The sequence below is a fragment of the Staurois parvus genome, unplaced genomic scaffold (assembly GCF_062004578.1).
Source record: "Staurois parvus isolate SC_StPar_1 unplaced genomic scaffold, SC_StPar_1.0 ptg001690l, whole genome shotgun sequence".
NCBI classification, from domain to species: domain Eukaryota; kingdom Metazoa; phylum Chordata; class Amphibia; order Anura; family Ranidae; genus Staurois; species Staurois parvus.
Window position 1 is genome coordinate 6,250 of NW_028319486.1, and position 25,779 is coordinate 32,028.

The following is a 25,779-nucleotide window of genomic DNA, read 5'->3' on the forward strand; positions in this document are numbered from 1 at the left end:
ATGACCGGAGACTGCAGACATAGTACAGGAGACGGTCAGAGACTGCAGACATAGTACAGGAGACGGTCAGAGACTGCAGACACAGTACAGGAGACGGTCAGAGACTGCGGACACAGTACAGGAGATGGTCAGAGACTGCGGACACAGTACAGGAGACGGTCAGAGACTGCAGACATAGTACAGGAGACGGTCAGAGACTGCAGACATAGTACAGGAGATGACCAGAGACTGCTGACATAGCACAGGAGACGGTCAGAGACTGCTGACATAGCACAGGAGACGGTCAGAGACTGCAGACATAGTACAGGAGACGGTCAGAGACTGCAGACATAGTACAGGAGACGGTCAGAGACTGCAGACATACTACAGGAGACGGTCAGAGACTGCAGGCATACTACAGGAGACGGTCAGAGACTGCAGACATAGTACAGGAGATGGTCAGAGACTGCAGACATAGTACAGGAGATGACCAGAGACTGCGGACACAGTACAGGAGATGACCGGAGACTGCGGACACAGTACAGGAGATGACCAGAGACTGCGGACACAGTACAGGAGATGACCAGAGACTGCGGACAGTACAGGAGATGACCAGAGACTGCGGACATAGTACAGGAGATGGTCAGAGACTGCAGACATGGTACAGGAGATGGTCAGAGACTGCGGACACGGTACAGGAGATGACCAGAGACTGCGGACAGTACAGGAGATGACCAGAGACTGCGGACACAGTACAGGAGATGACCAGAGACTGCGGACACAGTACAGGAGATGACCAGAGACTGCGGACACAGTACAGGAGATGGTCAGAGACTGCAGACATAGTACATTAGATGGTCAGAGACTGCAGACATAGTACAGGAGATGGTCAGAGACTGCAGACATAGTACAGGAGATGACCAGAGACTGCGGACACAGTACAGGAGATGACCGGAGACTGCAGACATAGTACAGGAGACGGTCAGAGACTGCAGACACAGTACAGGAGACGGTCAGAGACTGCGGACACAGTACAGGAGATGGTCAGAGACTGCGGACATACTACAGGAGATGACCAGAGACTGCAGACATAGTACAGGAGATGGTCAGAGACTGCGGACATAGTACAGGAGATGGTCAGAGACTGCGGACAGTACAGGAGATGACCAGAGACTGCGGACATAGTACAGGAGATGGTCAGAGACTGCGGACATAGTACAGGAGATGGTCAGAGACTGCGGACATAGTACAGGAGATGGTCAGAGACTGCGGACAGTACAGGAGATGACCAGAGACTGCGGACATAGTACAGGAGATGGTCAGAGACTGCGGACATAGTACAGGAGATGGTCAGAGACTGCGGACATAGTACAGGAGATGGTCAGAGACTGCGGACAGTACAGGAGATGACCAGAGACTGCGGACATAGTACAGGAGATGGTCAGAGACTGCGGACATAGTACAGGAGATGGTCAGAGACTGCGGACATAGTACAGGAGATGGTCAGAGACTGCGGACATAGTACAGGAGATGACCAGAGACTGCGGACATAGTACAGGAGATGGTCAGAGACTGCAGACATGGTACAGGAGATGACCAGAGACTGCAGACATAGTACAGGAGATGACCAGAGACTGCAGACATGGTACAGGAGATGGTCAGAGACTGCGGACATAGTACAGGAGATGGTCAGAGACTGCGGACATAGTACAGGAGATGGTCAGAGACTGCAGACATGGTACAGGAGATAGTCAGAGACTGCGGACATAGTACAGGAGATGGTCAGAGACTGCAGACACAGTACAGGAGATGGTCAGAGACTGCGGACATGGTACAGGAGATGACCAGAGACTGCGGACATACTACAGGAGATGACCAGAGACTGCGGACATACTACAGGAGATAAAGGAAACACAGATTACTGCCCACAGGGGCCCCACAAAAAGTTTCAATAACCAAGAACCAGACCTGCGGCACTTTTTCAATGCAGACCACTCCAGCACAAGGTCTGGGCACTATGATGGCCGCAGCGATGCTTCCGCTCTCTGTGTGTGTGGGGTCACCCCGAGTTTTCATCCAACCCGCTGCAGGCAATGACACCTTCTGGTTGATTGACAGCCGCTGACCATTTACTAGCTGGGGCTGGGACGTCTTAAAGAGAACGACTGGAGGAACAGTGGGGGGAGGGGGGGCCCTGTAAGGTAGGTTGTAAGGGGCCCGTGATTTCCAACAGAGACATAGCCTATGTGTATATGGACCTTGATGTGAATCGGGTACAAAGGCGGGCCAAGTATCCTGGTCTCAGCCCCTTGTGGGTCCTGTGCAGCAGGGCTGAAGAAGCAGCACATAAAGCCCACCAGTTCATGTTCTAACAATGCTGATAGGCGGAGAGCAGAGTGACAGAGAGATGAGCTGTTTTCTCCTTCCACTGTCCAGTCACAGGCTGGAGGAGGGGGGGGGGGGCAGGTCCAGGACAACCTGGGCTCAGAGAAGGTTGGCTGAATGACACCAGCCATCAGACTGTGGACATCTAGTGGTATAAAAATGTACTGCGAGGGAAATCTCTGGATTGAAGCTGATTGCTGTAGCAGCTGTGTTTTCCATTTCCATTTCTTTTTAATTCTGTTTTATTTATTTTTTTAAGAATTTAAATTCTGAAATGTCTTATCGTGTGATAAGATTTGTAGATTTGGTTTTTTTTTGGGTGGAGTAGAGGGGTCAGGCCCCCTGTCAAAGGTTTTGGCTAGCCATTCATTCGAACCCTTTCTGTTGAGCTGTGTGTCCAGCCGGTGCCGGTAGACTCACCACCCGCCTCCCTTCTCTGATCTCTGCAGTGTCGGATGGAATGTAAAGACGTGTCGGCGGAGGTCCTCTATGACGTCCTTCATGACGTGGAATATCGCAAGAAGTGGGACACCAACGTCATCGAGACCTTCGACATCGGGAAGCTGACCGTCAACGCCGACATTGGATACTACGCATGTAAGCTTTGTGCCGATGATATTATTATTATACAGGATTTATATGGCGGCAGAAGGTTTGCTCAGCGCTGTACATTATAGTGGGGACAGAACATGAGACAAGACAGAAACAATACAATACACGAGGGGGTCGAGGGCCCTGATCCTTGGAGCTTACAATCTAGGAGGGAGGGGATGGTGGTGCAGGAGGAAGTGGCTGTGGGGGATGGAGTGGTAGGAGGAGTAGAGGAGATCAGCTGTTAGGTGAGGGCGGGGTAGGCTTCCCTGAAGAGATGGGTTTTCAGGGTGCGCCTAAAGGTGAGGAGGGTAGGTGACAGTCTGTTGGATTGGGGTAGGGAGTTCCAGAGGATGGGGGAAGTCCTGGAGAAGTCCTGCAGTTGGGCGTGGGAGGAGGAGACCAGGGAGCTAGAATGTAGGAGGTCTTGTGAGGAGCGGAGAGTACGGATTGGGTGGTATTTGGGTATCAGGTCAGTGAGGTAGTTTGGGGCAGCGTTGTGAATGGCTTTGTATGTCAGTGTTAGTAGTTTGAATTTAATGCGTTGGGCAATGGGGAGCCAGTGGAGGGAATGACAGAGGGGGGTGGAGCCAGTGGAGGGAATGACAGAGGGGGGTGGAAGCCAGTGGAGGGAATGACAGAGGGGGGTGGAAGCCAGTGGAGGGAATGACAGAGGGGGGTGGAAGCCAGTGGAGGGAATGACAGAGGGGGGTGGAAGCTAGTGGAGGGAATGACAGAGGGGGGTGGAGCCAGTGGAGGGAATGAGAGAGGGGGGTGGAGGCCAGTGGAGGGAATGACAGAGGGGGTGGAAGCCAGTGGAGGGAATGACAGAGGGGGGTGGAAGCTAGTGGAGGGAATGACAGAGGGGGGTGGAGCCAGTGGAGGGAATGAGAGAGGGGGGTGGAGGCCAGTGGAGGGAATGACAGAGGGGGGTGGAGGCCAGTGGAGGGAATGACGGAGGGGGGTGGAGGCCAGTGGAGGGAATGACAGAGGGGGGTGGAAGCCAGTGGAGGGAATGACAGAGGGGGGTGGAAGCCAGTGGAGGGAATGACAGAGGGGGGTGGAAGCCAGTGGAGGGATTGGCAGAGGGGGGTGGAGGATGTGGAGCGGTTGGTGAGGAGGATGAGTCTGGCCGCTGAGTTCAGGATAGACTGGAGCGGGGATAGCCTGCATTGGGGTAGGCCGGTGAGGAGGGAGTTGCAGTAGTCCAGCCGTGATGTAATGAGGGAGTGTACGAGTAGTTTAGTAGTGTCTGGGGTGAGGAACGAACGTATTTTGGAGATGTTGCGGAGGTGGAGCCTGCATGAGTTTGCCAGCGATTGGAAATGGGGTTGGAAGGACAGGTTTGAGTCTAGAGTGACACCTAGGACTTTGGCTTGCGGGGTGGGACTGATGGTGGCGTTGTTGGTCGTGATGGAGAGGATGGGGGGGGGCACAGGCTGGGGGGAAAATTAGGAGCTCAGTTTTGGAAAGGTTCAATTTGAGGAAGTGGAGTGACATCCAGTCTGATATGTCGTTCAGTAGGTGGGTGATGCGGGCGGAGACTGAAGGGGTGAGGTGGGGGGTGGAGAGGTAAATTTGCGTGTCATCGGCGTAGAGGTGATATTTAAAGCTGTGGGAGTGTATCAATTTGCCGAGGGAGGAGGTGTAGATGGAGAAGAGAAGGGGCCCCGAGGACAGAGCCTTGGGGGACCCCAACAGAGAGGGTGAGGTGGTGGTGTTATAGGTAACGCTGAAGGAGTGTTGGGATAGGTAGGATGAGAGCCAGGAGAGAGCGGAGTCTCTGAGGCCGAGGGAGTGTAATTTATTGAGGAGGAGGGGGTGGTCGACTGTGTGGAAGGCCGCGGAGAGGTCGAGGAGTAGGAGGACTGAATAGTGGCCATTAGCTTTGGCGGTTAGCAGGTCGTTGGAGAGTTTGAGTAGGGCAGTTTCGGTGGAGTGTAGGGGACGGAAGCCGGACTGTAGGGGATCGAGGAGGTTGTTGTCAGTGAAGCCTTCCTGCTGCCGGGCAATCACCCCCCCCCCCAAAAAAATAAAATAAATAAATTATATATTTATAATCTGAAGTTCGATTTTCTTAGGTTTTCCCTTGCCTGGCCCCCTCCCCCCTCAATTTTAAAATGGAACCTTTCCATTTTCATTATATACTGATGTCATCACTGGGACTCCCTGCTTCTCTATGAATTGCGGACAGATCATGGCTAGTGGGAGGGGACGCCAGGGTGATGTCCGTAGTTTCCTGAAAATATCACAGCACTCTGCCTTTAATGCTCCTCTCAAGAGTTCTCAGCCCTGATGCAAGCAGTGGGAGGAGTTATGCAAATATGTACATACCGTGATAAGTGGATGTCGGCGTGGGTGTTCCTAGGCAGGGCTGAATTTGCATGATAACGCCCACATGGGGGATGGTAAGCCTCCATGATTGAAAGAACTGAAATCCAATGAATAAAAAGGGTGGGGCCAGGGACAGTCAGGTTGGGGAGGAAAGTGCTTGATGATGCTCCAACCGGGAAAGGAGGCGGAGTTCTGTCTGACTTGCTGCAGCTTCTAATGTGAGAAGCTCCCATTGTACAGTGAAATCAGAGGAAGCCGTTTCAGTCCAGCAGAGGAGCCGCTACACCTGTGCAAGACTGAAGGGGAGGAGCCGCTACACCTGTGCAAGACTGAAGGGGAGGAGCCGGTACACCTGTGCAAGACTGAAGGGGAGGAGCCGGTACACCTGCGCAAGACTGAAGGGGAGGAGCAGGTACACCTGTGCAAGACTGAAGGGGAGGAGCTGGTACACCTGTGCAAGACTGAAGGGGAGGAGCTGGTACACCTGTGCAAGACTGAAGGGGAGGAGCCGGTACACTTGTGCAAGACTGAAGGGGAGGAGCCGGTACACCTGTGCAAGACTGAAGGGGAGGAGCCGGTACACCTGTGCAAGACTGAAGGGGAGGAGCAGGTACACCTGTGCAAGACTGAAGGGGAGGAGCAGGTACACCTGTGCAAGACTGAAGGGGAGGAGCTGGTACACCTGTGCAAGACTGAAGGGGAGGAGCAGGTACACCTGTGCAAGACTGAAGGGGAGGCGCCGCTACACCTGTGCAAGACTGAAGGGGAGGAGCTGGTACACCTGTGCAAGACTGAAGGGGAGGAGCTGGTACACCTGTGCAAGACTGAAGGGGAGGAGCCGGTACACTTGTGCAAGACTGAAGGGGAGGAGCCGGTACACCTGTGCAAGACCGAAGGGGAGGAGCCGGTACACCTGTGCAAGACTGAAGGGGAGGAGCAGGTACACCTGTGCAAGACTATAGGGGAGGAGCTGGTACACCTGTGCAAGAATAAAGGGGAGGAGCCAGTACACCTGTGCAAGATTGAAGGGGAGAAGCTGGTAAACCTGTGCAAGACTGAAGGGGAGGGACCAATACAACTGTACAAGACTGAAGGGGAGGAGCCAGAACAACTGCAAGAATGAAGGGGAGAAGCCGGTAAACCTGTACAAGACTGAAGGGGAGGGGCCAATACAACTGTGCAAGACTGAAGAGGAGGAGCCAGTACACCTGTGCAAGACTGAAGGGGAGGAGCCGGTACACCTGTGCAAGAATGAAGGGAAGGACCTGGCACACCTGTTCAAGAATAAAAGGGAGGGGTCAGTACACCTGTTCAAGAATAAAGGGGAGGGGCCAGTAAAACTGTTCAAGAATAAAGGGGAGGGGCCAGTACAACTGTGCTAGACTGAAGGGGAGGGGCCGGAGGTCCTTGGACCAGCATTGTGATTTCATATCATGAGTTTATTTGCACACCGATATGACCCCCCCCCCCCGTCTCTTTTCTGCAGGGAAATGTCCGAAGCCGCTGAAGAACCGTGATGTCATCACTCTGCGCTCCTGGCTGCCAATGGGGAAAGATTACATCATCATGAATTATTCTGTAAAACATGCGGTAAGTACGCACCGAATACATCCCCTCCCCCCTCCCCCGATAACCAGATAACATTTTTAAACATACAGAGACCAACAGCACAGCAAAGAGATATCAGAGAGAGGTGAAAGGGTTAAGTTACTTGCCAAAGTCCTGGGTTAGCAGATCCAAGTTTCAGAGCGAAAGGGCACAGGTCTCCCCAGGTGGTACTGATGTTAAAATGGGAGACATCTTCAACTTCCTACTCTTAGGCCTGACAGCCTGTTTTGTGGTCCCCAGCAGGGGGTGGCTTTGCAGTCAAGGACCAATCTCCGCTTAGGGTGTGGAGAGATGGGTGGATGCCTCAACTAGAGCAAAAATCTCCCATAACTCATATTTGGCCTATAACTTTTCATCTGCACAAGTGACATTCCACCCGCGGGTAGATTATTATGCAGACAAGTCTGAGGATTGATTAGACATGAATTATGAAAGTGTACACTGAACGGTTCGCGAGATCTATTTTTCTGCTTTCCTGTGTGTCCGAGACAAGGCGAGTGACCCACCAAAATGTTCGGCTCCTCTTAGCCCATCTGATGATATGTCCGGTTTTTATGTAAGTCTCTCATATTCCAAGATATGAGACAAAGGGGAAAAATGGTTTTAACAGAGGTTATCTGATTCTGTCACCTACTGGGAGTTAGGTTTTATTAGGTTGGAATCTCCCTCAACTCCTGAGAAAGCTTGTCTTATCTCTTCTGAGGTGTGAAATGGCACAGCTTCTTGGAACAGTGAGGCACCTCGTGGCTCCCTGCTGGGATCTGGCCTGTGACACTTCTAACACACATATATACTGCCATATGTCACTGTGCCTCTCACAGGGGGGGGGGGGAAGAATAAGGGAGAAATATATTTGTCAGGACAGTTAACCCCTTTGCCAAGATGGAGGTTGAAACCAAAAGTGTTGAACCGCGTCCATCTCTGGGTATACGCTGTTACAGACGAGTCCCGCCCGTTGTGCCTGCCGAAGACGTGTCCCGCTCGTTGTGACTGCCAAAGACGTGTCCCGCCCGTTGTGACCGCCGAAGACGTGTCCCGCCCGTTGTGACCGCCGAAGACGTGTCCCGCCCGTTGTGACCGCCGAAGACGTGTCCCGCCCGTTGTGACCGCCGAAGACGTGTCCCGCCCATTATGACCGCCGAAGACGAGTCCCGCCCGTTGTGACCGCCGAAGATGAGTCCCGCTTGTTATGATCGCCGAAGACGTGTCCCGCCCATTGTGACCGCCGAAGACGTGTCCCGCCCGTTGTGACCGCCGAAGACGAGTCCCGCCCGAAGACGTGTCCCACCCGTTGTGACCGCCGAAGACGAGTCCCGCCCGTTGTGACCGCCGAAGACGAGTCCCGCCCGTTGTGACCGCCGAAGACGAGTCTCGCCCGTTATAACCGCCGAAGACGAGTCCCGCCCGTTATGACCGCCGAAGACGCGTCCCGCCCGTTATGACCGCCGAAGACGCGTCCCGCCCGTTATGACCGCCGAAAACGCGTCCCGCCCGTTATGACCGCGGAAGACGCGTCCCGCCCGTTATGACCGCCGAAGACGCGTCCCGCCCGTTATGACCGCCGAAGACGAGTCCCGCTTGTTATGATCGCCGAAGACGTGTCCCGCCCCTTGTGACCGCCGAAGACGAGTCCCGCCCGTTGTGACCGCCGAAGACGAGTCCCGCCCGTTGTGACCGCCGAAGACGTGTCCCACTTGTTATGATCGCCGAAGACGTGTCCCGCCCGTTGTGACCGCCGAAGACGAGTCCCGCCCATTGTGACCGCCGAAGACGAGTCCCGCCCGTTGTGACCGCCGAAGACGTGTCCCGCCGTTGTGACCGCCGAAGACGAGTCCCGCCCGTTGTGACCGCCGAAGACGAGTCCCGCTTGTTATGATCGCCGAAGACGTGTCCCGCCCATTGTGACCGCCGAAGATGTGTCCCGCCCGTTGTGACCGCCGAAGACGAGTCCCGCCCGAAGACGTTGTCCCACCCGTTGTGACCGCCGAAGACGAGTCCCGCCCGTTGTGACCGCCGAAGACGAGTCCCGCCCGTTGTGACCGCCGAAGACGAGTCCCGCCCGTTGTGACCGCCGAAGACGAGTGTCGCCCGTTATGACCGCCGAAGACGAGTCCCGCCCGTTATGACCGCCGAAGACGCGTCCCGCCCGTTATGACCGCCGAAGACGCGTCCCGCCCGTTATGACCGCCGAAGACGCGTCCCGCCCGTTGTGACCGCCGAAGACGCGTCCCGCCCGTTGTGACCGCCGAAGACGCGTCCCGCCCGTTGTGACCGCCGAAGACGTGTCCCGCCCGTTGTGACCGCCGAAGACGAGTCCCGCCCGTTGTGACCGCCGAAGACGCGTCCCGCCCGTTATGACCGCCGAAGACGCGTCCCGCCCGTTATGACCGCCGAAGATGAGTCCCGCTTGTTATGATCGCCGAAGACGTGTCCCGCCCATTGTGACCGCCGAAGACGAGTCCCGCCCGTTGTGACCGCCGAAGACGAGTCCCGCCCGTTGTGACCGCCGAAGACGTGTCCCGCTTGTTATGATCGCCGAAGACGTGTCCCGCCCGTTGTGACCGCCGAAGACGAGTCCCGCCCCTTGTGACCGCCGAAGACGAGTCCCGCCCGTTGTGACCGCCGAAGACGTGTCCCGCCCGTTGTGACCGCCGAAGACGAGTCCCGCCCGTTGTGACCGCCGAAGACGAGTCCCGCTTGTTATGATCGCCGAAGACGTGTCCCGCCCCTTGTGACCGCCGAAGATGTGTCCCGCCCGTTGTGACCGCCGAAGACGAGTCCCGCCCGAAGACGTGTCCCACCCGTTGTGACCGCCGAAGACGAGTCCCGCCCGTTGTGACCGCCGAAGACGAGTCCCGCCCGTTGTGACCGCCGAAGACGAGTCCCGCCCGTTGTGACCGCCGAAGACGAGTCTCGCCCGTTATGACCGCCGAAGACGAGTCCCGCCCGTTATGACCGCCGAAGACGCGTCCCGCCCGTTATGACCGCCGAAGACGCGTCCCGCCCGTTATGACCGCCGAAGACGCGTCCCGCCCGTTGTGACCGCCGAAGACGCGTCCCGCCCGTTGTGACCGCCGAAGACGCGTCCCGCCCGTTGTGACCGCCGAAGACGCGTCCCGCCCGTTGTGACCGCCGAAGACGAGTCCCGCCCGTTGTGACCGCCGAAGACGAGTCCCGCCCGTTGTGACCGCCGAAGACGTGTCCCGCCCGTTGTGACCGCCGAAGACGAGTCCCGCCCGTTGTGACCGCCGAAGACGAGTCCCGCCCGTTGTGACCGCCGAAGACGAGTCCCGCTTGTTATGATCGCCGAAGACGTGTCCCGCCCATTGTGACCGCCGAAGACGAGTCCCGCCCGTTGTGACCGCCGAAGACGAGTCCCGCCCGTTGTGACCGCCGAAGACGTGTCCCGCTTGGTATGATCGCCGAAGACGTGTCCCGCCCGTTGTGACCGCCGAAGACGAGTCCCGCCCGTTGTGACCGCCGAAGACGAGTCCCGCCCGTTGTGACCGCCGAAGACGAGTCCCGCTTGTTATGATCGCCGAAGACGTGTCCCGCCCGTTGTGACCGCCGAAGACGAGTCCCGCCCGTTATGACCGCCGAAGACGAGTCCCGCCCGTTATGACCGCCGAAGACGCGTCCCGCCCGTTATGACCGCCGAAGACGCGTCCCGCCCGTTATGACCGCCGAAGACGCGTCCCGCCCGTTGTGACCGCCGAAGACGCGTCCCGCCCGTTGTGACCGCCGAAGACGCGTCCCGCCCGTTGTGACCGCCGAAGACGCGTCCCGCCCGTTGTGACCGCCGAAGACGAGTCCCGCCCGTTGTGACCGCCGAAGACGAGTCCCGCCCGTTGTGACCGCCGAAGACGTGTCCCGCCCGTTGTGACCGCCGAAGACGAGTCCCGCCCGTTGTGACCGCCGAAGACGAGTCCCGCCCGTTGTGACCGCCGAAGACGAGTCCCGCTTGTTATGATCGCCGAAGACGTGTCCCGCCCATTGTGACCGCCGAAGACGAGTCCCGCCCGTTGTGACCGCCGAAGACGAGTCCCGCCCGTTGTGACCGCCGAAGACGTGTCCCGCTTGGTATGATCGCCGAAGACGTGTCCCGCCCGTTGTGACCGCCGAAGACGAGTCCCGCCCGTTGTGACCGCCGAAGACGAGTCCCGCCCGTTGTGACCGCCGAAGACGAGTCCCGCTTGTTATGATCGCCGAAGACGTGTCCCGCCCCTTGTGACCGCCGAAGACGTGTCCCGCCCGTTGTGACCGCCGAAGACGAGCCCCGCCCGAAGACGTGTCCCACCCGTTGTGACCGCCGAAGACGAGTCCCGCCCGTTGTGACCGCCGAAGACGAGTCTCGCCCGTTATGACCGCCGAAGACGAGTCCCGCCCGTTATGACCGCCGAAGACGCGTCCCGCCCGTTATGACCGCCGAAGACGCGCCCCGCCCGTTATGACCGCCGAAGACGCGTCCCGCCCGTTATGACCGCCGAAGACGCGTCCCGCCCGTTATGACCGCCGAAGACGCGTCCCGCCCGTTATGACCGTCGAAGACGAGTCTCGCCCATTATGACCGCCGAAGACGCGTCCCGCCCGTTATGACCGCCGAAGACGCGTCCCGCCCGTTATGACCGCCGAAGACGCGTCCCGCCCGTTATGACCGCCGAAGACGCGTCCCGCCCATTATGACCGCCGAAGACGAGTCTCGCCCGTTATGACCGCCGAAGACGCGTCCCGCCCGTTATGACCGCCGAAGACGCGTCCCGCCCGTTATGACCGCCGAAGACGCGTCCCGCCCGTTATGACCGCCGAAGACGCGTCCCGCCCGTTATGACCGCCGAAGACGCGTCCCGCTCGTTATGACCGCCGAAGACGCGTCCCGCTCGTTATGACCGCCGAAGACGTGTCCCGCCCGTTGCGACCGCCGAAGACGTGTCCCGCCCGTTATGACCGCCGAAGACGTGTCCCGCCCGTTATGACCGCCGAAGACGTGTCCCGCCCGTTATGACCGCCGAAGACGTGTCCCGCCCGTTATGACCGCCGAAGACGTGTCCCGCCCGTTATGACCGCCGAAGACGTGTCCCGCCCGTTACGACCGCCGAAGACGTGTCCCGCTCGTTACGACCGCCGAAGACGTGTTCCGACCGCCGAGCATTTCAGCTGTATAATGAATAATTTGCTGAGCAGCAGGCAGTGACGGGTTCAACGTTTTCTCTCTGACAGGTTCTCTTTGTCCTCCTGCGTCATTGGGAGATGGCGTGTCACCTGACGCATCCCAGGCGTCTCGCCCCCCCCCTCCCCCCCCGCGGTGATCAGTCACGGAACAATCTGTCACTGATAACATTGTGTCAACAAAGATGGATGGGCAGCTGCGCTGAGGCGGCTTTTTATAGCCCATCTGACGCGCTTTTGCGTCCGATCTGATCTGCACGCAGGCGGCCCGAATTCCCTGAATAAAACTAGGTCACCACGCCAGCCGGAGACGAACGCACGAAGGAGAACGATGCGAGGAATCTGCGCCAGACTGGTGGGAAGCTCGGTACTGCTCCGCCGGGGGATGGGATCTGGAAGAAGAATCCTGGCAGGAATAATGATGATTACAGTGAACAGATAGCGGGAAATGAAGCGTCATATATATCATCATTCCAGGCCGAGAGCAGGGAAACGCCCAATCCGGGGTGTCTGTACACCCGCTGTGCCCTTTATGAGGGGTTCCCACCATCCCTGTGCTGAGTTCCCGGGTCTGTACGCCCGCTGTGCCCAATATGAGGGGTTCCCACCATCCCTGTGCTAAGTTCCCGGGTCTGTACACCCGCTGTGCCCATTATGAGGGGTTCCCGCCATCCCTGTGCTGATTTCCCGGGTCTATACGCCCGCTGTGCCCATTATGAGGGGTTCCCGCCATCCCTGTGCCGAGTTCCCGGGTCTGTACGCCCGCTGTGCCCATTATGAGGGGTTCCCGCCATCCCTGTGCTGAGTTTCTGGCTCTGTACGCCCGCTGTGCCCATTATGAGGGGTTTGGGTGGAGTGACCCTTTAATGCGGTGAAGAAGGGGTTGAACGTCTGGTGGAGGACACATTCAGATCCTGAGATCCTGCGGTTGGGAAGATTGGTGTTTCTATATTGGGCTCAGCCTCTGGAGGAATCCTGACACCATTCCAACATCAACCAACGGCGCCTCTTCCCAACCCCCGCTCCCACTTCACGTGCTGGAAAATTCCTAATTATTGATGACACAATGGGCCCGATGTGTCACACGCAGAGCGTCACGCCAAATGTCGGCATCACGTGTCACCATACCGCCTGAGCCGTAAACGAACGATTCTACGCCAACTAGACCAGAAATGTCCATTCAGCCTCAGAGTGGCTCCATTAACAGGGGCCCCTTGTACTAGAGGGGGAGGGGAGGTGGGCAATAAAAACGTGGATCAACTGTCTGCCTTTACTACCCCCTCCGCCACCAGTGTAAGGCAGCCCATAGATGGATCAGTTTTTTTTTCGTTCAACCCGATTCCCTCATCCACACATTCGAGGTGGATGGGGGAATCCCTCCCCGCTGAGCCATTGCATTCTGACAGCTGGGAGACTTCCCCCACCGTCCGAATACACGGATCAGCATTGCAGGCTATGGCCCGCAGCATCGATCGAGTGGGGAAAATTCGTTAGGGCAGTTGTACAGAAGATGATATTTAAGTAGACCCGGCTTTTCATTGTAAGTGACCTACTCCGCCCCTTTTGTGGATTTTAGTTGGTAAAACCTCTTCAGAAGGGATAAGCGGAGCGATTTTGGCAAAATTCCCGGGAACTCTCAGTTTCACTCATTGAGCTGCTTGGGTAAGATTTCCTTAAAAACCAATTCGGAGGGACACGTGACAGGTCCCAGAAGACTACAGGACCATTCATGAAGCGCAGCGCTTCTCGCACATGTGCAGTGGGTACCCGGCTGTGAAGCCGCAAGCTGTCACTGCGGGGTGCCCACACTGAAGATGCCGGCCTCCTGGAATCCAGGATCGCTGGTGACACGGGCTGCGGGGGACACACCGCGGGACGAGGGACAGGTAAGTGGCTGTTTTTTAAAAGTTAGCAGCTACAGTTTTTGTAGCTTATGACTTTTATTTTTTGACAGGTGAGTGGAACTCCGCTTTAATCATCACTGGGGTTTTATTTTTTGCTAAACAAAAAAAAAAAAAAAAAAAAAGTTTCTTAGTTTCTGGTGGGCACTGGTGAGGCTGCACTGGTGGACACTGGTGAGGCTGCACTGGTGAGGCTCCACTGGTGAGGCTGCACTGGTGGACACTGGTGAGGCTGCACTGGTGAGGCTGCACTGGTGGGCCCTGGTGAGGCTGCACTGGTGGGCACTGGTGAGGTTGCACTGATTGGCACCGGTGAGGCTGCACTGGTGGGCACTGGTGAGGCTGCACTGGTGGGCACTGGTGAGGCTGCACTGATTGGCACCGGTGAGGCTGCACTGGTGAGGCTGCACTGGTAGGCACTGGTGAGGCTGCACTGGTGGGCACTGGTGAGGCTGCACTGATTGGCACTGGTGAGGCTGCACTGGTGAGGCTGCACTGGTAGGCACTGGTTAGGCTGCACTGGTGAGGCTGCACTGATTGGCACTGGTGAGGCTGCACTGGTGAGGCTGCACTGATTGGCACTGGTGAGGCTGCACTGGTGGGCACTGGTGAGGCTGCACTAGTGGGCACTGGTGAGGCTGCACTGATTGGCACTGGTGAGGCTGCACTGGTGAGTCTGCACTGGTAGGCACTGGTGAGGCTGCACTAGTGGGGACTGGTGAGGCTGCACTAGTGGGGACTGGTGAGGCTGCACTGGTGGGCACTGGTGAGGCTGCACTGATGGGCACTGGTGAGGCTGCACTGATTGCCACTGGTGAGGCTGCACTGGTGGGCACTGGTGAGGCTGCACTGGTGAGGCTGCACTAGTTGGCACTTGTGAGGCTGCACTGGTGGGCACTGGTGAGGCTGTACTGGTAGGTACTGGTGAGGCTGCACTGGTGGGCACTGATGAGGCTGCACTGATGGGCACTGGTGAGGCTGCACTAGTTGGCACTTGTGAGGCTGCACTGGTGGGCACTGGTGAGGCTGTACTGGTAGGCACTGGTGAGGCTGCACTGGTGGGCACTGGTGAGGCTGCACTGATTGGCACTGGTGAGGCTGCACTGGTGAGGCTGCACTGGTGAGGCTGCACTGGTTGGCACTGGTGAGGCTGCACTAGTGGGCACTGGTGAGGCTGCACTGATGGGCACTGGTGAGGCTGCATTAGTTGGCACTGGTGAGGCTGCACTGGTGGGCACTGGTGAAGCTGCACTGGTGAGGCTGCACTGATTGCCACTGGTGAGGCTGCACTGATGGGCACTGGTGAGGCTGCACTGGTGGGCACTGGTGAGGCTGCACTGGTGGGCACTGGTGAGGCTGCACTGATTGCCACTGGTGAGGCTGCACTGATGGGCACTGGTGAGGCTGCACTGGTAAGGCTGCTCTGGTGGGGACTGGTGAGGCTGCACTGGTGGGCACTGGTGAGGCTGCACTGATGGGCACTGGTGAGGCTGCACTGATGGGCACTGGTGAGGCTGCACTAATTGGCCCTCGATCTGTGATCAGCTGTGTCCAAATTACACAGTGGTCACAGAGCACGCCCAATGCGCTCCCCAGGGGGAACGTAGGAGGTGTGTTCTGGGAGGTTGTCTATGGATGCCCTCTCAAAACAAGAGAACCGTCCTGTAGCTGTGTTTCGGCCATGGCGCGGTAATGAGGTAGTTAAAATATTTCCTCCACGTTCTTGTTGTGTATCTGGGACAGAAAGTTAAAACAAATCTCCCCATCATTACAGAGGAATCAAATGTAGTCTAGCAGAGGTTTTAACTCTTCCATTCCCGTCCAAAACAAACCTTTTGTATTTCCATACCCTTTGATGATAGTACAACCTAACTCAACGTGGACTTAGAAGTAGGACCGTGGGGGGGGGGGGGGGGGACGACTGGTAATCGAGTAATGGATACACTTTGGATCATTGTAAACTGAACCTTGGTATTGATCGTTCCGTATCCTGTAGGGTATTCCTTGATACAATGGCCAATCGTTAGCAAAGTAGGCCTCATGTAACCTTACTTGTCCCATAGTTGGCCCATGACTGTCAGATGAGTAATGGTGGACATACGTTGGATCGTTGTACAGCTGAACATTTGGTATTAATAGGTCCGTAGCATGTAGGGTAACATTTGATACAAAGGCAGATCGTTAGCATGTTAGGCCTCGAGCAGCCTTTGTCCCATAGTTGTTCCATGTCTCCAGGTTGTCCTAAACCTTCTCTCTTCTACTTTTGGTATTAATACAGAAATACCCCCCGAAGAAGGACCTTGTAAGAGCTGTGTCCATACAGACCGGGTATCTTATACTAGGAGGAGGACCCAACAGCTGTACCCTTATCTATCTGGCCCAGGTGGACCCCAGAGGTGAGTGCCAAATACTATTGGCTGGTCAAAGCTCTCAAGCAGATTAAAGGTGTCCTTCACCCAAAAATCGTATTCCCAGGTGGAGCCTTGTAGGCTGAGTCAACCCATGGCTTCTCATATACATCACCTAGCTTAACTGGGCAATCTCCCTGTCATAGTTCCCAACTATTCTTCTGTCCTCTTGGGGGCTTGGGGTGGTCCTGCCCACCTTTTTGTGATCTGCCACTCAAAGAGGTTTCCCCATCCATTTTTATGAGTTCCAGCTCCTCTGGTTACATTCTTCACAACATAACATTTCTTTTGTAAATGTTTTTCTAAGACTTTTCGTTGGAATTTCGCACCATTAGTGGGCCACAGAAACGGACGGATTTTGAGTAACCATCGAATTTGAGTGATCGGGCATGTTGGAAATTTTTTGAAAACTGAATGAATTTCGAATCAATGATGGGAGAATCGTGCGAGAAATATAAATGAAAAAGAAATAAGCTGTGACCTGGAAAGAAAAGAAAATTCTTGGCCATGAAAATTCTTTTCTGTAGCAACACGGGTGAAATTGAAGGCTTGGTTGGTTGAATTTCCGAACATTCCGATTTTCTAAAGAAAATATATTGGAATTGGACCCGTGTATGGCCTGCATTAGACACAGACAGATAAAAAACCCAAACATTAGATATTGGACATAAGTAAGGAAAGGATAGAGTGTCAGGCCCCGGCTACAGTATGTTCTGCTCCAGGTTGGGTATCAGGGATGTGGGGGTTGCTTTACTTTTCCACTTTCTGGTTTTTGGTGCCTGATAATAAGATGATCAACCAGATGTTGGGGACACCTTTGTCACTTATAGACGTTAATATTGAGTGTATGGGGCACATGTTTACCATGACACCTGACCATCACGCCTGTATGAGATTGCTGGACATCCCGCTCCAAAACCATGGCCATTAATATGGAGCCAGGGCTAGGTCTAGACTATTTTGCGCCCTAGGCAAGACATGCTACTTGCACCCAGCCTTAAAAAAAAATGTAAATATTAAATCAACGAAATATGAAACTGTTACATTTCTTTTAATCCCCTGGCTGGAATTCCCCAGGCAATGGGGGGAGATAAAATGCTGTGGCAGCAGAGAGCCCAGCCCAGACACACCTGAACTGGGCGATCGCACACAGTGGCAGATCCGACACAACACACCACCACCAACACTGACACAGATCAGCAGGCACTGGAAGAGCAGGCTGTGGGATGGTGATGATGTCATCACTCACTGACACATTGCACATGTGATGGATGGCCCCGCCCGACCACACTCACGCAGACACGAGACATCAGAGTCAGATATTACCTTCCTCCGCAGGTGCAGCTCCATCTACAGTGATGAATGGGAAGAGAAGGGCTGGAACTCCACAGTGATCAGCAGCCACCAACCGGCTTGCAGTAAGGGACTGAGTCTGAGAGGAACACTGGAAGGCGCGGCAGCTCAGCTGCTACACTGGCGCCAGACACCTGGCATCTTCCTCTGTCCTTTCTTCCTCCCCCTTTGCCGCCCCTCTTCTCGGCTGAAGGAACATTCATACCATGGCGACGTCCCAAACAGAGAGAGTGCTGCACCCAGGTGCCCCTAGGTGGCAGTGCACCCTAGGCGGCTGCCTAGTTTGCCTAGTGGAAGCACCGGCCCTGTATGGAGTTGCCCCTTTTGTAGATATAACATCCTTCACTCTTCTGGGAAGACTTTCCACAACATTTTGGAATGTCTGGGGGAATTTGTGCCCATGCGTGAGGTCAGGTAGTAATGTTGGATGAGAAGACCTGGCTCACCGTCTGCATTCTAGTTCATCCCAAAAGTGTTCAGTAGGGTTGAGGTTGGGGCTCTGTACAGGACACTCACAACAAATGGGTCACACCATGTCTTTACAGAGCTGGCTTTGTACACAGGGGACAGTCATGGTGGAACAGAAAAGAGTCTTCACCAAACTGTTACTACAAGGTTGGAAGAGAACAACCTCCTACAATGTCCATGTAGGATATAGTATTACCTGGACTCTTCACTGGAAACACCAAAACGCAATCAAGTGTGTGTTTTGGTTTTATATAACTATATATACACTCACTGGCAACTTTACTAGGGCCACTTTGCTAGTGCCAAGAAAATCTCCCCACACCATGACACCATCACCACCAGCCTGAACCGTGGATACAAAGCAAGATGGATCCACCATGGTTCAGGCTGGTGGTGTCATGGTGTGGTGGATCCATCTTGCCTTGTGGTGGTGTCATGGTGTGGATACAAGGCAGGATGTATCCACCACACCATGACACCACCACCACCACCAGCCTGAACCGTGGATACAAGGCAGGATGGTTCCACCACACCATGACACCACCAGCCTGAACAGTTGATACAAGGTAGGATGGTTCCACCACACCATGACACCACCAGCCTGAACAGTTGATACAAGGCAGGATGGTTCCACCACACCATGACACGACCACCAGCCTGAACAGTTGATACATGAAAGGATGGATCCACCACACCATGACACCACCACCCCCAGCCTGAACCGTGGATACAAGACAGGATGGTTCCATCACACCATGACACCACCAGCCTGAACCGTGGATAAAAGGCAGGATGGATCCACCATACCATGACACCACCACCAGCCTGAACCATTGATACAAAGCAGGATGGATCCACCACACCGTGACACCACCATCACCAGCCTGAACCATTGAAACAAGGCAGGATGGATCCACCACACCATGACACCACCACTACCACCAGCCTGAACCGTGGATACAAGGCAGGATGGTTCCACCACACCATGACACCACCAGCCTGAACAGTTGATACAAGGTAGGATGGTTCCACCACACCATGACACCACCAGCCTGAACAGTTGATACAAGGCAGGATGGTTCCACCACACCATGACACCACCACCAGCCTGAACAGTTGATACATGAAAGGATGGATCCACCACACCATGACACCACCACCACCACCAGCCTGAACCGTTGATACAAGGCAGGATGGATCCACCACACCATGACATCACCACCACCAGCCTGAACCGTTGATACAAGGCAGGATGGATCCACCACACCATGACACCACCACCACCAGCCTGAACGGTTGATACAAGGCAGGATGAATCCAAGCTTTCATGTTCTTTACGCCAAATTCTGACTCTACCTTCTGAATGTCGCAGCAACCAGTCTGCCCATTCTCCTCTGACCTCCGACATTTTCGTCCACACTGGATATTTTCTCATTTTCGGACCACTCTCTGTAAACCCTAGAGATGGTTGTGTGTGAAAATCCCAGCAGTTTTTAAAATACTCAGTACAGCCTGTCTGGCATCAAAAACTAAACCACATTAAAAAAATTCACTTAAATACATTTTCTTCTCCATTCTGATGCTCAGTTTGGACCTCAGCAAGTCGTCTTCACCACGTCTACATGCCTAAATGCATTAAGTTGCTGCCGTGTGATTTGCTGATTAGCAATTTGTGTTACCAAGCCATTGATCAGGTGGACCTAATAAAGTGGCCGGTGAGTGTACAGAATACAGTGAAAAGTTTCAAGAATTTGTAACACGCCAACAGATGGCAGCACAAGGCTGCATGCACAGTCACAGGGAGCACCAACGTTCATAAGTCAGTGTGCCAAAAGACACTGTCCTGTGTACATCAGGAGCTTTGCAACTGGTGCTATTCTGCCCACGTGTGTTACCACGTCTGCTATTTTATCATGGACAGCAAGTTAGAACAAAGAGCAAACGTGAAATTCTGCGTGGACTGGGCAAATCCGCCACATAGACATTTGGCATGATTTGGCAAGTTTACGTCGATGCTGGAATGAGTCGTTCGAGGTGTTTTGAGTGGCACGCGTGCTCTCACTGTGGAAGAACATCACTGGAAGACGATGAGAGATCAGGAAGACCTTCAACCAGCTCAACCCCCTGAAAATGTGGAAACCATTGGGCGACTAGTGCATGATGATCGTCGGAGAGAAATCCACAACATCGCTGCCATTGTCTGTGTGTATTACGGAACAATCCAAGCAATCTTCACGTGTGATTTGAACATGCACCGTGTCGCTGCTGAGTTTGACCCAGGAGCAGAAGGTGCACCGCGTCAAAGTCTGCCAATAATTCTACCAGCGTGCCATGGATGACCCATCCTTCATGTCGAGGATGTCATTAACCGTTGATACAAGGCAGGATGGATCCACTACACCATGACACCACCACCACCACCAGCCTGAACCGTGGATACAAGGCAGGATGGATCCACTACACCATGACACCACCACCACCACCAGCCTGAACCGTGGATACAAGGCAGGATGGATCCACTACACCATGACACCACCACCACCACCAGCCTGAACCGTGGATACAAGGCAGGATGGTTCCACCACACCATGACACCACCAGCCTGAACAGTTGATACAAGGTAGGATGGTTCCACCACACCATGACACCACCAGCCTGAACAGTTGATACAAGGTAGGATGGTTCCACCACACCATGACACCACCAGCCTGAACAGTTGATACAAGGTAGGATGGTTCCACCACACCATGACACCACCACCACCAGCCTGATGTCATTAATGGTGACGAAACTTGGGAGTACAGGTTTTACACAGAATTTTTCATGTTTGCTCTTTGTTTCTAACTTGCTGTCCATGATGAAATAGCAGATGCTTGTGGTCAGAATAGCACCAGTTGCACAGCTCCCGATGTACACGGGACAATGTCTTTTGGAACACTGAACTGTATGTTCCTCAGAAATCACAGATCAGTAGTGGGTTCTCCTCTGGCAAGCTGAGTCTGTAGAAAAGTTCTGGGGGAGCCAGTAATACACATGATATCTGAAAACCAATAATTGAAGATCTGTTTTTCTTCTGTCTGCAGGTTCCTTGCCCAAATGGGTAGTGAATAAATCGTCACAGTTTTTGGCTCCAAAGGTAAGTCAATTAAATTTTGTTGAATTCTTATTTTTGGAAAATTAAACAAAAAGGTCCCCCTTCACTACTCTGCACTATCCAGTATTTCTCTTCTGCCTCCAGATGTCCTCGGTCTTCCAGGCTGAATGACACCCAGTCTGTAGACTAAGGACATCCAGTGAGTGCAGGGCTTCATGAATCCGCCCACTAAAGGGGTGTCGCTATGTCACCCTGCACTGTAATGACGCAGGCAGTGCACCTTTCTGCATCATTGGGCGCCATTCACCTCTGGAGGAGAAGATCTGAAAGAGTCCCTGCATGTCATGTAACATCTGCAAAAGGTATGTAAAAAAAAAAACAGCAGAACTACAAGTCCCATCTGTCACCGAGGCCGAGAGACTCAGCACTGTGCCAGCAGAAGGGTGATGACGTCGCTGCAATTGTAGCCTCCAGCTCCATAGGAGAAGGTCAGTATCTCCTGGGGGCTAGGGGGAAACAAGGCAAGAGGAGTGCCCTGCAGGCTTCTAAATGTGCTTTGGTCATAAGATGGTCATTAACTTCTTGCTGCCCAGGTAATATGTGTGGCAGTGAAGAGGGTGGGCTTTAATGCCCACATGCCTCACATATGGACGGCTGAGGTCTCGTGTCGAGAGTGCACACTCCCAGCACAGTGAGCTGTTGTAGACATCTTCCAGTCTCTAGCAATGGTGGGGAGCCAGTAGGACTGGCTGTCAATCATGTGACAATCACAGTGGTCATGTGATCAGGCAGCCCTTCCTGCCCCCCCCCCCCCCCAGCATAAAGACCTAGTAAAAGGCACACTGGGGCTGGGAGGGAAGGGGTTAAAGCTTATCTCCAGGAACCCTAAAAATCAAGTCCTGCAGCGAGGCTTTGCCTGTACTGCAAGGTTTGGTTGCTTGTTTCTGTCTAGGGGACTTGGTAATGCACTTTTACTTACCTGACCCTCTGCTCCTGCTGACTGCTCTGCGGTGCTAGACTGGTCCCTGCAGCCTCCTTTTCCCTATGCTCCGGCGGCCTAAGGTCCTCTGATGTCATCAAGACTGATGAAGAGAACATAGCCCTGCAATAGACGTGAGTAAACTAAGGAAAAGTCCACCACTGGACTAAGGGGGAGCGTCGTCAGCAGAAAAAGTGGAGGATCAGGTAAGTAAAATTGGTTTTCCATCCTCTAGACCAGGGGTCTACAAAACTCCACCAGATGTGGCCCTTTGCTTGCCTTTATCCTGCCCTTGGGGCACTATTCCTTCCACTGGTATGAGGTACTGTTCTTCCCACTAACACCAATGATGAGGCACTATTCCTCCCACTGACATCAATGATGAGGCACTATTCCTCCCACTGACACCAATGATGATGAGGCACTATTCCTCCCACTGATACCAATGATGGGACACTATTCCTCTCACTGACACCAATGATGGGTCACTATTCCTCCCACTGACACCAATGATGGGTCACTATTCCTCCCACTGACATCAATATTGGGGTACTATTCCTCCCACTGACACCAATGATGGGGCACTATTCCTCCCACTGACACCAATGTTGTGGTACTATTCCTCCCACTGACACCAATGATGGGGTACTATTCCTCCCACTAATGCCAATGATGGGGTACTATTCCTGCCATTGATACCAATGATAGGACACTATTCCTTCTACTGACACCAGTGATGGGGCACTATTCCTCCCACTGATACCAATAATGGGGCACTATTCCTCCCTCTGACATCAATGATGGGGCACTATTCCTCTCATTGACGCCAATGAGTTGAACTATTCCTCCCACTGACACCAATGATGGGGCACTAGTTATCCCACTGACATCAATGATTGGGCACTATTCTTCCCACTGACACCAATGATGGGGCACTATTCCTCCCACTGATACCAATGATGGGGCACTATTCCTCCCACTGACACCAATGATGGGGCACTATTCCTTCCACTGACACCAATGATGGGGCACTATTCCTCCCACTGACACCAATGATGGGGCACTATTCCTCCCACTGATACCAATGATGGGGCACTATTCCTCCCACTGATACCAATGATGGGGCACTATTCCTCCCACTGACACCAATGATGGGGCACTATTCCTACCACTGATACCAATGATGGGGCACTATTCCTCCCACTGATACCAATGATGGGGCACTATTCCTCCCACTGACACCAATGATGGTGCACTATTCCTCCCACTGACACCAATGATGGCGCACTATTCCTCCCACTGACACCAATGATGGGGCACTATTCCTCCCACTGACACCAATGATGGGGCACTATTCCTCCCACTGACACCAATGATGGGGCACTATTCCTCCCAGAGATACCAATGATGGGGCACTATTCCTCCCACTGACACCAATGATGGGGCACTATTCCTCCCACTGATACCAATGATGGGACACTATTCCTCCCACTGATACCAATGATGGGGCACTATTCCTCCCACTGACACCAACGATGGGGCACTATTCCTACCACTGATACCAATGATGGGGCACTATTCCTTCCACTGATACCAATGATGGGGCACTATTCCTCCCACTGACACCAATGATGGGGCACTATTCCTTCCACTGATACCAATGATGGGACACTATTCCTCCCACTGACACCAATGATGGGGCACTATTCCTTCCACTGATACCAATGATGGGGCACTATTCCTCCCACTGACACCAATGATGGGGCACTATTCCTCCCACTGACACCAATGATGGGGCACTATTCCCCCCACTGATACCAATGATGGGACACTATTCCTCCCACTGATACCAATGATGGGGCACTATTCCTCCCACTGACACCAATGATGGGGCACTATTCCCCCCACTGATACCAATGATGGGACACTATTCCTCCCACTGATACCAATGATGGGGCACTATTCCTCCCACTGACACCAACGATGGGGCACTATTCCTACCACTGATACCAATGATGGGGCACTATTCCTTCCACTGATACCAATGATGGGGCACTATTCCTCCCACTCATACCAATGATGGGGCACTATTCCTCCCACTGACACCAATGATGGGGTACTATTCCCCCCACTGACACCAATGATGGGGCACTATTCTTCCCACTGATACCAATGATGGGGCACTATTCCTCCCACTGATACCAATGATGGGGCACTATTCCTCCCACTGACACCAATGATGGCGCACTATTCCTCCCACTGACACCAATGATGGGGCACTATTCCTCCCACTGACACCAATGATGGGGCACTATTCCTCCCACTGACACCAATGATGGGGCACTATTCCTCCCACCAACACCAATTAAGTAATTTTTTTACTTCCACTCACCACCAAGCCTATTACCCCATTTATTCCCACCGATGCCAAGGCATTTTCTACTCCCTCTGCCACCCTCCCCTAAAGTTGGAAGGACAGTAAACTGACCCTTTGTTTTGAACGTTTTGAGACCCCTGCTATAGACATGAACAAGCAGTTAACCCTTGGGGTGGGGCAGGGTTTTTAGGTTTCCTGGAGTTGGTCTTTAAGGGTTAGTTTTCTGTTGCCCATCTATGAGGGAGCCATAAACATTAAAGGTACCATACGAATTCCACAAAGAAGAGAATGCAGAGAGCTTGGGCGTCCTCTAAAAATCTTCAATGTTTTTCATCTCCACAGGCCATGAAGAAGATGTACAAAGCCTGCTTGAAGTACCCAGACTGGAAAAAGAAACACAACCCCCAGCACAAGCCCTGGTTGTACCCAGAGCAGAGCTGCCTGCCCACCATCAGTCTGTCCGAGGTGTTGGTCCAGCACGCCGATTCGCTGGAGAACATCGACGAGAGCGGTGTCACAGAAACCAAGGATGACCGAGGAGATGCCAGTGATGAAGACAGTGTCAACTGAGGGGCACAGAACCTTTGCCAGACCCTTGGTGGCATGTTGAGGACCAAAAAAACAGTGTCTTCATCCTACGATGTAGGGTTGGTGGAGAAGGACACTGAGAAGTAGGGGGGGGGGGGGGGGGTTGGGAGTGTAGAAAATTTTATTTGGGAAGAAGGTGATTTTTTTTTTTCTTTTAATACAAATCTAAAGGGTTCTGGCATTTGTTTTGCTCCTTTTCAGTGAACTGTTCAACGACCGAGAACTGTTGCCTACAGATTTGGTGACTAGGGCCTTCACTAGAGACTAAGCATCAACCCTAGGCATCGCCCATGGCAAACAACATTCCATGAGATTGTAATTTAATTCTATTTTGCTGTCTGAGTTTTTGAAACCTCGGCACCTCGAAAAACGAATATTTTTAGTGGGGACTTTGTGGCGCTGTTTGTTTTAACGAAGGAGTGTGAGCTGGGATCGGAGAGAGTGACTCGGTGACGGACCGGACGCCTGAGAGATATCGGAAGACACAGAGCAAGGTGACGTTCTCAGATCTGTTCGCCATAGAAATATTAAAACGTTTTTCAACTTGT

General features: G+C 53.9%; 1 protein-coding gene across 1 annotated transcript; it reads left to right on the forward strand.

The window, feature by feature from the left end:
* The first annotated feature begins 2,791 nt into the window (after positions 1-2,791).
* Positions 2,792-25,779, forward strand: STARD10 (StAR related lipid transfer domain containing 10). Its single transcript, XM_089663454.1, has 5 exons — positions 2,792-2,961; positions 6,776-6,879; positions 16,243-16,360; positions 21,277-21,329; positions 24,986-25,779. The coding sequence occupies exons 1-5, from the start codon at positions 2,820-2,822 to the stop codon at positions 25,211-25,213; spliced, it is 645 nt and encodes a 214-aa protein (XP_089519580.1). The 5' UTR covers positions 2,792-2,819; the 3' UTR covers positions 25,214-25,779.